Genomic DNA, 12,874 nt, shown 5'->3' with positions numbered 1-12,874 from the left:
TTTCAATTGTTTCTCGAACTTTGTCGGAATTAAATAATTTGGAGAATGACGATAACAAGAACCTAGATATACTCACATGCTTAACAAGTACCGCGCAAAAGATATAAATGTGCTGAGCACTCTCAGCGGGTTCGATTAACTTCCTTATCATCCCTGGCAACGTAGGTGCTACGTCTTTTAATTTCGAATGCAACAATGCCCAGGAGTTTAGAATTTGTTCCAAAACGTTTGCGCCTGTTTCCGGCACAGGGCGTACCATACCAGCTGTAACGAGATATTGTGCAACCAATTCGGCAGCTTTTATCGAATTTCTCCAAACGCGTGCAGTTCCATACTTTGTCGGTCTTTCACCACTGAGACGTTGGACCAATTCCAATCCGTCGCTGAGGTCCATTAATTTTAGCTGAAAAGAAAGCCTTTCCTTACCACACCATGCATGCTTTTGTAATATCGGCAAATTAATCTGAGTACACGTGGGCGTTCGAAAACCTGCGGAACGGTTCGGGGTCCAAAATATTTTGTGCGTGTTCTCGACGCAACCAAACATACATTCGTGTAACCACGAAAACGGACCAAGGGTCGACCTTTCCTCCCAAACGATACTCACTTGAGCGAATATATCTTGCGTGCGTTTCAATTTATACAAGAGGACGATATAGACGTCGATCATGTAATGAACGTGATGAGAATCCGAGAGTGAGCGCAACCGATCGCTCCGTCGTAGAGAACGTACGCATGCAGCGGCGAGTTTTACCGCTATGTCCTCGCAGCGGTCCTCGCAAAGTATTTTCAGCCTCATTGTCAGCAGTTCACCTTTCTCCGAACAACAGAACTCTGTAAATCGAGAATAATCTATCGTTAGATCGTTGTTACATCTTTCATAAGTTACGGACGAACTTTGCATCAACGTCACGAGTCCTATATTCGCGGTGCAACTGACATTGCCAAGATTTTATGACTCGAAGTAAGGCGAACATCAACGATAACCGAATTTCGTTCGACGTTTCGTTTTCGTGAAAATCAACTTTGAATTTGCCTAGTGCCCGGCTACGCATGGCTACACGATCGACAGGACGTTATCCTACAAAACAAACTCCGTCGAAAATGTATTGGATTGGCAATTCAATATCACTTAATGACAAAATCCGCAATCATTTAGTTTCCAACCCAATACGATGAAATTTGTTCGTTTAACGTCTCATTTGGACAAAATATAATCTGAAAGTGTTCTTTACATAAGAATTGAAAGTGCCAGGGTATTCTTTCTTTTTCCTAAAAATACACAAACACGGATAAGGATCGTTTGTATTATAAGCTGCAATTTTCAAACTTGATTTTCCAAAAAAGAAACCAACGAAATTTGATTTTATCATTATATTTGATCCTCGTGTTACTTATTATTCCGTGCTATACGATCTTCTTGGCTACAACCTGTATGACTTGTATAACGACGAATATAAAACCCAGGTTGCGTAAAGAGAAAGAAGAAAAGAAGTAGATGCGCGACCTACCCTCTTCATGTTCGGAATCCGGTTGGCCGTTAAGTATGCTGTCGAGAGCGGGATGAGTCCATGGATTGTGCACCAGAGCTATCAGGGCAGTGCACCTGGGTGCAGCGGGGTGTTGCACCAGGTGTGACGCGCACCTCTGTAACGTTACACTGAGGTGCGTCTTCGTCGCGGGTGACAACTTCGGCCACTCCCCGCGCAGTACCAATTTCAACGTGTGTCTACAACGATAAAGACGCGTGATACGACCAATTAAACCGTGTTTAACAAAGAGTGAAATTCATCGAAGAGAAATTAACGAGGTGGAAGGCCACCCGCATCTTTGACCTCTTAGAGGAACACAAGCACAGGTAAAGATCATTTTCATTAGAAACTCTTGAATTTCGATGATGAAAAGGGGAAACACAGTTTTATCGGTGGTGGAAATACTCACTTGTGAGCCCATTCTATGAGAGACTGGGTGGCCTCTGGCGTTGCCCCAGGAATGAAATTGGTGACATGCTCCCAGGCGGACAGAAGTGCATTCACCTTGTCGCCGTACTTCTTTTTGCTGTCACTCAATGTCGCTTCAAGCCCCTGCAACCCGGTAAATCAGCCATCGATTAAACGTAAGTAAAACCTCCCGTTCATAGGCTTTTCCAGAAGAAAGAGGGGAAATGGTTCGACTAATCGACTCTTTGAACCGCTGTCCGAGTCTTAATCGTTTGTTTCTGCATCGTGCAATTTGTACGTCTACTTCTAACCGATCGTTTTCGACAACTGATTATCCGCGCCACCTAAAACGATATCATCGCGATGAAAATATAGAACATCGTATTTCCAATTTGAAAATCGAACTGCTGGGTATTTTCGATAGGAGATTGAAAAGGAAAAGGGGGCAAAGGAAGATGTAAGATAGAGAACGCGCGATGCATCGTTTTCAGGAACGGATACACAGCCAGGTTTTCGTTTTCGTCCAATAAAATTATTTACTATTATGCGATTTATATATTTAATAATTGTAATTTTATATCATATTTCACAATTATAAATTTACTACTACTATTTATCATTACCTAGAAGAAAGAAAGCTTTCCTGTAGCTAATGTTAGTTACAAAGGACCAGCGAAATATTTAACTGCGAAATTTGCCGATGATAATTCATTAACTTTAACCGAGCTCGTCACTTTCGAGGATTCGAAATAGCGTCCTTCTCTGATCCAAGAATTCGCCGTCAGAATGTCCAATTTTCCCGACGAAAACGTTCCGTTGTTTAACACATTGCATCGCGTTGCATACTTCTGTTCATCAGAAATGCCTTCGCTTGAATAATGTTTGCTTCAACACGTTTTGTCCACTGTTCTATTTGTCTGTCAAAGTTATCTCGTCGAGAAATACCGAAATACTAAAATGACGAAAAAATTTAGAATTCAATAGTTGCGTCAGCGTTCCTTAAACGATCGCACCGATGCAAACCAATGCGTTAAATAACTTCACATTTGTTAGATTTCCGTTACGATTCTAAAAGTTTAAGCATAGGACGTTGAAGAACGGCCGACTGGTAATCCAGAGTATAATTATTAATTACCGAGGAAGGTATTTAATCGCTGGAAAAGCGGTAGGGTTGTAGTTTTCAGCAGGTAGCAGGACCAGTGGCCGAGAACCACGTGCGAAAACAAGACGGAAACGATATCCTCCTATTAAACCGCAAATATTGGGCAACCGGAATGAATTTCCCGCTGTATCTGAAAACTGGCCGATGAAATCCTCTTTTTGATTGATCCAGAGGACAACGATCGCGAAGTGCCGAAGCAACGCTCGTGCCTACACGACTAATAATGCCATCGAACGAAATCAAATACAAAAGCGATTTAAGAAATTGAACGCGAAATGAGTTACGCGTTAAAGGGCGATCCATAGTTATAACGGAGAAAAAGAAAGCAGGGAAAACGTCGCGTTCACCTACGAGCGCGTTCGTTAAAATTCAATTTTGTTCGTTAACAAACGAATGAAAAAAAGTATTTTTGTGGATGCATGAGAAACGATTTTTGTATATAGGTCGAACGGATGTTTTCAATGCGCAATAAATATCGGAGACTCGACAGTATAGAAGATCGAATCTCCGTTTGAATGAAAATTTACTATTTCATGGAAACGCTTACAAGATACTGGTAGAAAATATGCACAGTTTTTACTTTCTCACAGATTCTTCCTTAACTACGTATCCTATGGTTGCCGTGAAGCATTAGCATAAAAAAAAATAATAAAAAAGAAAAAGCATAATAACAACAAAAATTACCTGATTAAAATAAAGCGTCAACTGTTCAGCCATTTAATTCGGTATTTAAATCTGCAACGCTAAAATACAAGGTAACTTTTCAAGCGACCTTGGCTCGAGATGTTTTTATTTCTTTGCAAAATCAATTACATTCTAAAAGCAAACGGGAAAAGGAGGAAAAGCGCTGATAAAAAGGAAAAGCATTAACGGTATCAAGCAAACAACCGACAGAATTTTCACAGATAAAAGAAGTCGCTGGAAAAATTCTTCGAACCCGGGAGGAAAACTTCCAATTGGAAAGGAGTTAATTTCGAAGGCATACCTTGCGAGCTCAACCATCGGTTCTTACGGGCAACTTCCTGATCTTACTTTCGCGTAACTTTCCCCATTTGCAACTTCTGTGCCCCGTTCACGAGCAACTTCGCGATGCAGATACCCCTCGTTTCATCCCCGATTCGTTTCTTTACTTATTCCAGTTCTCGTTCTACGGTAACTCACCCCCAATTTTACACCTCTCACCGATAAAATTTTCCTACTCGCGTTTCCCCAGGAAAATTGGAAAATTCGTTCGTTTCGTAAGATCGCGCGTATCTGTTGCAAAAATCTTGCTCTCCTTTCCGAATCCTCCTTTTTACCCATTAAGGACAAATCTCAGCGTTAACGTAACATTTCATTTACAATTCCTTCTTCAGGTATTTCGTATTACCGGATTCTGCCTTTTAGCACTGTGATCGTGAAAGCAAAGTCCAAGGATACGTTGAACGTTTCTTTCATCTTCCATTTACGTCTCTTACGATCTTACACGAAATGTAAAAAGGAAAAAAGAATCATAGCATTTCTACGTACTTTTTATAAATCTTAAAAATCACTTCTGTGTTTCTGATTCGCGTAATGTTTTCCAATAAAGTACGTAACTATACCGGTACATTTTTTATACCTCGATACAAAAGATATTTTGAATTACTTTACATCTCGCAACGATATTGCGTTCACGTATTGCTTCTCTGTTGCTTCGGTCCTTAATGGGCTATAATGCGCGATTGAAAAGGGAAACCGTAGCTTTTCTCTGTTCACAAAGTGGAAAAGGGATCGATGATCGATTAATTCCTACTGTTTCGATCGTTGCAGTTTTCTAGTTTCTGTCTTACGATGTAATAACGTATTGCCGTGACCCTGTAACGGAAACTGGCAGAACGAAAAACGAGGCTCGGATATAGTAGCAGGCGAAGTATTTCCGATATTAACTTTTACATCACAGCTTTTCAATAACGTGATTTTATATAGCCCGTCAGGCTTTCGCGAAATTCTATCAACTTCCTCCTGGTATCAAATCGAATTCCAGCGAACATGCAGCTTCGCCGCCGCGTTTCTCGATTCGAATGTTTATTCGAGTCGTTGTCACCGTTTCCCGCTTCTTCTTATTTGATCGATTATTCGACCAGCGAAACACGTTAAATAACAAGGAAAAGTCATGGCAATTGTTTCTATCGCGTTTAAGAAGATACATCGACGTAATGCAAGTGTTTCGAAATCGTAAAACTTCGGTAAAACACAGAGGATATCGCTATCAAATATTATTGTCGTATATTTTACGCTCTTCTACCACTTTACACGTCGTTGGACATTGAACTCGAGACTTAGGTACTTCCGGTAAATTCACAGCTCTGGAAAACCTAGGTATAAGAGGTCAACTACGGGTATAGCGCAACGAGAGCGTAAGCGCCTTTAAAATTAAACGAACAGCAGATCCAGTCTAATTGCCCGTGCCTTGATAAATCTGGTCGGACAAGCGGCTATTCGATCGCACGTTTGATAGATACATTCCGTTCCTAATCTACGCCAACTATCCTAGCTACGCGTATTACAACGTTCTCACGAGATCAACGTTGTTGCACGGTAATTGATCAACGCGATAGAGTTTAACACTGGAACTACCATACCAGTTAAATTGGCTGGTTTCGCAATTTTGTTTTAAAATTTCTACTTCATGTTATATTTCTTTTTCCACGATGATGCGATGACATTCGCAACGATAACTAAAAGAATAATCTAATGAATTTTATTTTGTTTTTTATGTATTCAAACTTAAAATAATTTTGTATCTAGGTTACTTATACCAACAGCAGTCAAAACGACTGGTGCTTGTCAAAGTGTAAAAGGGTCCTGCAATCTGTTTATCAAACCCCAATTAACCAGTTTCCTCGTTTTCTACAACTACCCACGCGTTTTTCAAATTTTTACTGCGTATCATTCGATATGATGATATCAGTTATCAGGAAAATTCCAGATCGATCGCTAGATCGCCAGATGATAACACTGGAAATACCACACCAATCAAAACGACTGGCTCTATAATTTTATAAATGTGTCGACCCTCGTTTAGGGATTATGGTCCCAGATGGATTAATAATACCAAAAATCTTATGTACTACGTAAGATGTAATTGCTTGTTTAAGAAAGTAATAAATCAATAAATATAAAAATATTCTATTATTACGTGTTTTTTAAAGACCAGTCATTTTCACTGGTTTTGGTAGAAAATAGCTTCGTGTTAACTACCGATAGTTCTAGTGTTAATACGAATAGAGGTCGAGTAAACGATACGAAAGACAAAGGTTCGAGAGATGGTACGAACCATTGATGAAAGTGAAAAGAAAACGAAGCTAGGACAGTGTAGGCTGGTTTGTCGTGAGACGAACCCTCTTTCTCTCTCTTTCGTTCTCTCTTTATCTGCGAAAGAAGGACCGAAAATGGACCTGTGTCCTCACCACGCACGACTTTTGGATGTGCGAAGACATTCAGAGGGGTGGTCGTGCTGATCGGCGATACAGCAGCAGCGATACTGAAGTTTCGGTCGAGAGAACGCGTGGTGGTCGTCGAGACACTGGTAAAAGATCTCCCTTCTTCTTCGATCAAGGCCTAGGCTAACGAGCGACCGGATTTTCCTCCGCGTCGATGGCAGCGAAGACCTTTTTCCTCCGCTCTGAGCTGAGGATGACGCTGAGCTGGCAGGGGTAGGGGCAGGGCTCGTAGCGGACATCAGCGACCTTCGCAGCTTCAAGGTTCGATATCCTGAATTACCGGAAGATCCGTGGACAATGTCCTTCCACGAGACCGAGCCTTCTATCTCTTTCTTCTCCTTTTCCCTTCCCCTTCCCGCTGCCTATTTTCTTCCTCTCTTTCTTCCGTTTGGTCACTGTCAGTCCCCTCCGTAAAGTTGTTCCTCTATCCTCCTCCTCCTCCTCCACCGCCACCACCTCCGCCTCCTTTTCTTTCTCGCTTCACCCGGCTATCCCGGGTTTTCTCCTGCTCCTCTCACCAGGTGGTCTCCACAGTCGGGACGCGCCACTACCAACCGAATTCCAGCGCCTGCTGTACCACTACCATCTGCAATTCAAAACAACTACAATCGAATCGTTTCCACTCGTGCGCGAGAAAGCAGCCCTCTCAAACGTTCGACTAGTTCGTACGTTCAACGTGGTTAAAGCAATCTCGGGTTAGCTGTGTCACGCGATTCGCTTCGTCGTTGATTATCAACACCTCGAGTCAAGTGGTACCGCGACTAAAACGCGATTCTTTTGCTGATTTAGCGCAAGCTGAATAGGTAGACAGGCTTCAGGTGGTTTGACGAAACACGCGAACGAAGGTATTCGCATTGCTGCGTGTAAGTATCAGGACACCTACTACTCGTCACATTTACTTGAACCGATTCGAACGAAATAACAAATTTACGAAAGGAACCACAGGAAGACAAATATAGCGGAAAGCATCCGATTTGCGGTATTTGGTATCGATATCGATATTATTTCAGAGACAATATAATAAATCGCATCTATTTTCTTCTTGTTTTATAGAGAGTGAATTTTCAAATATCTGAGCGAGGATGGATTATCGAAATAGAGCAGTTTACTGCTTGACAAATTGTTTCTTGATAGCTTCCAAGTTGATAAAAACGTATCGGAAAAATATATTCATTATGAAATATCGTGGGTTTTAAAGTTTTAAGCTTGCAAATTCCTTTCCAGTTGAAATGACATGCAATTAGAGCGACGGTGTATGCAACGATAGTATTTCGAGAGTTCGAGTCTAAAGAGGGTTAAACACAACGAGGCGCGTTTCTTTCTGTTCGTTGACTTCCGATACTAAAGTCCTAGCTATCCGATTGCCCGAGATCGTCTCTTTGGCCCCATCCAGCCATTTCCACCGTTTTTTTTTTTTCACGACGAGGAAACACGACCGCGCACGAGACGCGTTTTAAAAGCTCGGATTTATTCGAGGACTTTTCTAATTGCTTGCCACCGATGAAAACTGTTCCCCCGGGCATGCAGATTGACCCGCGCCTCTTTGTTATCGCGATTCTTTTTCATCGTATTCCGTCGTCTACGCTGACAGCCGGTTCTCGGCCACTTTGGAAAGCGAAAAATTCCTTTCCCATCGTTATTTTTGCCAACACTAGCGAAATGGATATCGCCGTTCCACAGAATATCGTCAAGTTGTCGGTCGAAGCTGTAACATTTTTTTTTACGGCGCTCCGCTGGCACTGTCGCTCGTACGTCGATGTATCGAACCGAAGATCAGAATTCATGAATTTTATCTCGACTTTGGCTACCTCGTGAATTTCCAAACATCGTCCCATCGAGACTTTTTCCCAGATGCACGACGTGACGCATACGCAATGAGTACGTGAGCACTGGTTCGTTTCGTATTAACCGATACTTAAAGCTTGCCAACGATAAGTACGCGAATTAACGCGTACGAATTAATAGCAAACTAACGATCGAAAGTAACTACGTCTTATTTCCTTGCAGAATCCACGGATATGTATCGTACGAAGCTGAAATAGTTTAACGACCATCGCTACTGCTATGTTAAAATCAAATTGCACGATTCGTCCAAGCGTTTATCGATTAAATATTATTGTTAGAATCATCGTTATGGATTTTCCATCGATCTCGAAACATTTCCCTGCCTTATCTATAGCCAAGTATAATATCGAGAACAACCATACATCGTTTCCAACAAGTACGTACGCACGTATACCATTCGTGGCTGGAAAGTTGGCTAGGATTTCAGGTCGGATCGCTTTATAGCGTAATACTAGCAGCTTGCCTGACACAGTCTCAAAAATAAGGCACACATATTTTCGTTAGAGGGCGAAATGTTCGCATTTACAAGTCGAACGAAGAGCCAGCAAAATACGTCTCTTAGCCCCGCGTGTCATCCTGCTAGCCAACTTTCCAGCCACGCGTAGTAGATAATGGGGCTGGCTTCCCTTCCTTCCCCACCTTTCGTTTCTCGTCCCTTTATTTCCTTTCTTCTTTAGTTCGTCCTCTTCTCTTTCGCCTCCCGCTTTCCCGCCCTCTCGTCGTTTGTTTTCCGTCCTTTTCGTCCCCTTTCCCTTCCCCTCTGTTTCTGCTTCCTTCCTTTCCACCTTCTACGCTTCCGCCCACGCTTTTACCTTTATCCCGTCCTTCCTGTTCCTTTCCCTTTCTCTTCGTACACTCTGTTTTCCTCTCACCCCTTCTATATTCACCATTTCCCTCTTGCCTCCTTTGTTCTCCAGTGGTGGGCGACGAGCAACATAAATATTTATTTATTGCGTGTACATACAGCGGCAGATGTGTACAAGGGAAAATGCTCGTTCGTAAATTCAACTAATCGAAGAGTTTCGTTTCCGTTATATGTCTGTAAGATTCAAGAAATACATTTCTTCTTGAATTTACCTACAGATATAGAATGACGTTGGAATTTTTATTTCGCACGACAATTACGGATCACGTTGATTCGTATGGATTACAGTTTAATGAGAAAACTACGTTAAATCTTGTGTAGAGGAAGCCTCCTTCCTCTCCTCTCTCTATGCTCGCTCGCTCGCTATCGTATGCACAACGATTAATTCTTGTCGACAAATCTAACGACGATTAAAAATATGTGTTGCAATATGCGGAGTATACGAAACGCGGCTCTGCAAAAACAGTTCGATGACTCACGTAATTGAATATGCATCGAACCGACAAAGAAATTATGATTAAGCTGTTCGTGTTACTGCCTAGTATCTTAGTGAGAAACAGTTCGTGGTATAAATGCGATCATATAAAATTATATGTCGTTTTTCCTCTCCGAAGGAAACGAAATGACGCAATGTGGCACTCACCGTGTGTACGATGTGTTTTGTGTCGTTCGTGGAACGAAAAAGACGTCTACGGGGAAAAAATCTCGATACCAACCGAACGAGATCGATTCTCTCGCTCGGAAAGTTGGTCTTTTATTCGAAAAGTACATATAACAGCTCCTTTTTCCTACCTTCGCAATTTCGTATTGCAACAGTCGTAAAACATTTCGTCTTCCAAAAGGAGAAAAATATTTACCAATATCCTATCGATTCGGGACCAATCAAACGACGTTCCGTCGAAGGAAAGCTCCTCCAAATTGTCAATTTGAAAGAGGGAGAAGAAGAAAATGAAGGGATAACAGTCGTCATTCGTATTGCTCGGTTTTATTATACATCGGGAGCTTAAATTCCCGACAGAAATGAAGCCGGCAGGTCAAGACTAACCTAACTACGTCAGAGGGTCCAGTTTTTAGACAAATCGAGTTCCGCCTATTTACGTAACAAGCTGTTTAAAATTTCAATGCATCTGTACGTCTCTGTAGCCGATATCGTGTCTATTGGTTTGGCAACTAAGGGATTGCGGATTTTGTCATAAGGTGGTACTGACGAAACCCGCAGTCACCTAGTTACCAACCCAATACATTCACGTATTCCTAACACGTTGATTGTCGTGTCACCCATATTCGGGTGACAGAAAAGTTTCTGATCGGGCCGTGTCACCCGTATTCGGGTAACGCTTATTCGAGTACTTGCGAAGGATCGTCGTAAGTATTTGAAAAGATATTCCACAGGAAGTAATGAAACTATTGAATTGTTATAAAAGTAATACGAAAATGGTTTATTAAGAAAATTACTTAAAAAGTAAAACTTTAAAGCATTCTATACAAAGTTGAGGTTGGTCGGGACAATTTGCACAATGAGTTGTTGTTTTCTTTAAATTCTCTCGTGTCTTTGATCGGTCCGTTCGACGTCTTTTGTTTGCATAACATAGTTTACATGCGCGTCTAATGCTTCTTCCGGAATCATTTTCCCGAATGACGATATTATGCTGACTCTGTCGAAGACAAGGATTTTTGTATTTTCAGACAACACTAACAACTTTCCAGCTAATAATTTTCTAAATCTTCTAATAGTTACATCCTTCCTTGTTGCGATTTTGTAAACCGTCAAAGCGTTTATAACAAAAATTCCCAGAAGGAGTTGAATGCCAAGTTTTCGACACTATTTGATTCCTTTTCTAATAGTGGCGGTGTAGCGGCACATGAGCTAGAGAACAGTTCGAATCGTGTTGTTGTTTTGCCTCGGAGTATCAGCATCGTTAGGACATACGTAATGTAATAATCAATAAAATCCATCAAACAAAGACGAATTGAAATTTTCCGGTACTCCCTCGACCAGGATATATAAACGAACGCGATCGTAAGGTGACCAGTTTATCAGTCTCAATCTCGAGTGATCTAATTAACGATCTATACACAATCTTTAGCGAATCTATTAAATCTATTATTTAGCGAATTTATCAAATATTTTTAAATACATTTTATGGTTTCAACAGCGAGTTATTTCGTCATTTAAACCTCGCGACCAAGCATCCTCTACAGTAGCATAAGAAATCATTTGGTCAGAATAATCTATACCACAAATGCCTGAAGGATTTCATTGAAAACACGCGCGGCAGTCAACGTGCTAACGCGTCGATGCGTAATACGGCGCAACGTATCTCGCAAGTCGAGAATTGTAAAAAATTGAGCGAAATAACGCGGGTTCGAGCTCGATACAGGATCTCCAAGGATTAGAATCAATGGATCGGTGAAATGCGTAACTCGCGACGATCGACTCTGTGGTCAGATAAACGGTAACGAAGCCACAGGACAAAAATGGGAAAAAAGGAAAACGCGATGGAAATTGCACGATTCGATAGATTCTCTCTTTCCGATGTTTTGCATAAGATTAATCCGAGCTGGCGTTTCTCTCGGAGGCTTGCACCGCTTCGTGACGAATAGCTATTATTCTGCCTTCAACGTCTCCCGACCAAACTAGAGCCCAGCCCAGACTACGAGTTATCTATCGATTGCGCGATTCTACCGCGTCTACATTGTACAGAGCTTTATTCCGTGCTACGCGTTACTTCTCACGTGACCGAGCACGCAAATCATCCCTCTTTGGGTTTGCGTGGATCGCGAGTTACCCTCTGCTCGTCGCTTTCTTCCGTACGCAACTTTGTTCCACGCTCGCGTTAACTACAACTCGAAAACCTGTCCAATTTTGCCAAGCTGAGATACAGCGAAACTTCGATATACGTTAGCGTGCCGAAGTATGTCTTTAGGCACCTGCTGCAATTCGATCAAAAGATTGATATCTTTCCTATATTTTCAACGTGGTGGTAGAGCAACGTTTATCTACTGTTAATTTCGTTCCTTGTTTTTCCATATAATTTACGTCGAATTGCTTTGCAACGTTTCATTTGCAACAGGCAATATGTTTATTCTGCGTCGCTCGAGTTCTATGTTTATGCGTAATACACCGTTGATACAATGTGGACTTTTTATAAACTTTCTGCGAACGCGGCTAGAAACGCTGGAATCTCACTATTATTCACAATTATCCATAATTATCAATTAGATTTAATAAGTCTCGATATCCAGGTAATGTTCATGACGACTATTCGTGCCATATAATATTCTTTTTTTCTTTTTTTTTACCAGATATACGTATATCCGCAGTAAATGTCTCGTAACTTCTCTATACATTGCGAGACTGGTCTCAACAATAAAATTTTAAGTTCCACGTAATACACGTAATATATTCATAAAACCTTCCTATGGTAGACGTACGACTACCGCCGTGAACAACTGTACATTTTATATATTCGCAAGGATCTGGAAGCGTCCAAATATCGATGCTCGTTAACAGGCAAAATAGAATTTTCATTATGCTTGAAACGTCTACAACGTCAACCGACTGACCGGCTGATTTCATTTCCGATATCGTAGACAG

At 41.4% G+C, this 12,874-nt stretch overlaps 1 protein-coding gene across 7 annotated transcripts in view; it reads right to left on the bottom strand.

Annotated features, from left to right (window-relative positions):
* Positions 1 to 12,874, bottom strand: part of LOC126918726 (serine-rich adhesin for platelets-like) — a 58,777-nt gene that overhangs the window by 11,793 nt on the left and 34,110 nt on the right. For 3 of the 7 annotated variants that reach the window (XM_050726999.1, XM_050726993.1, XM_050726997.1), the window contains exons 2-5: positions 1,942 to 2,084; positions 1,512 to 1,729; positions 608 to 834; positions 77 to 403 (exon numbers count right to left, since the gene is read on the bottom strand). In XM_050726999.1, coding sequence (XP_050582956.1) covers positions 77 to 403; positions 608 to 834; positions 1,512 to 1,729; positions 1,942 to 2,084 — 915 coding nt within the window. Of the gene's footprint in view, positions 1 to 76; positions 404 to 607; positions 835 to 1,511; positions 1,730 to 1,941; positions 2,085 to 6,521; positions 7,153 to 12,874 lie in introns of all 7 variants that reach the window. The other 4 variants (XM_050726994.1, XM_050726995.1, XM_050726996.1 and 1 more) reach the window with 2 other exon arrangements.

Source organism: Bombus affinis, chromosome 7, assembly GCF_024516045.1.
Source record: "Bombus affinis isolate iyBomAffi1 chromosome 7, iyBomAffi1.2, whole genome shotgun sequence".
In the NCBI taxonomy this organism is placed as follows: domain Eukaryota; kingdom Metazoa; phylum Arthropoda; class Insecta; order Hymenoptera; family Apidae; genus Bombus; species Bombus affinis.
Note: the sequence above shows the minus strand (reverse complement) of the source record. Positions and strands in the feature narration are given on the sequence as shown.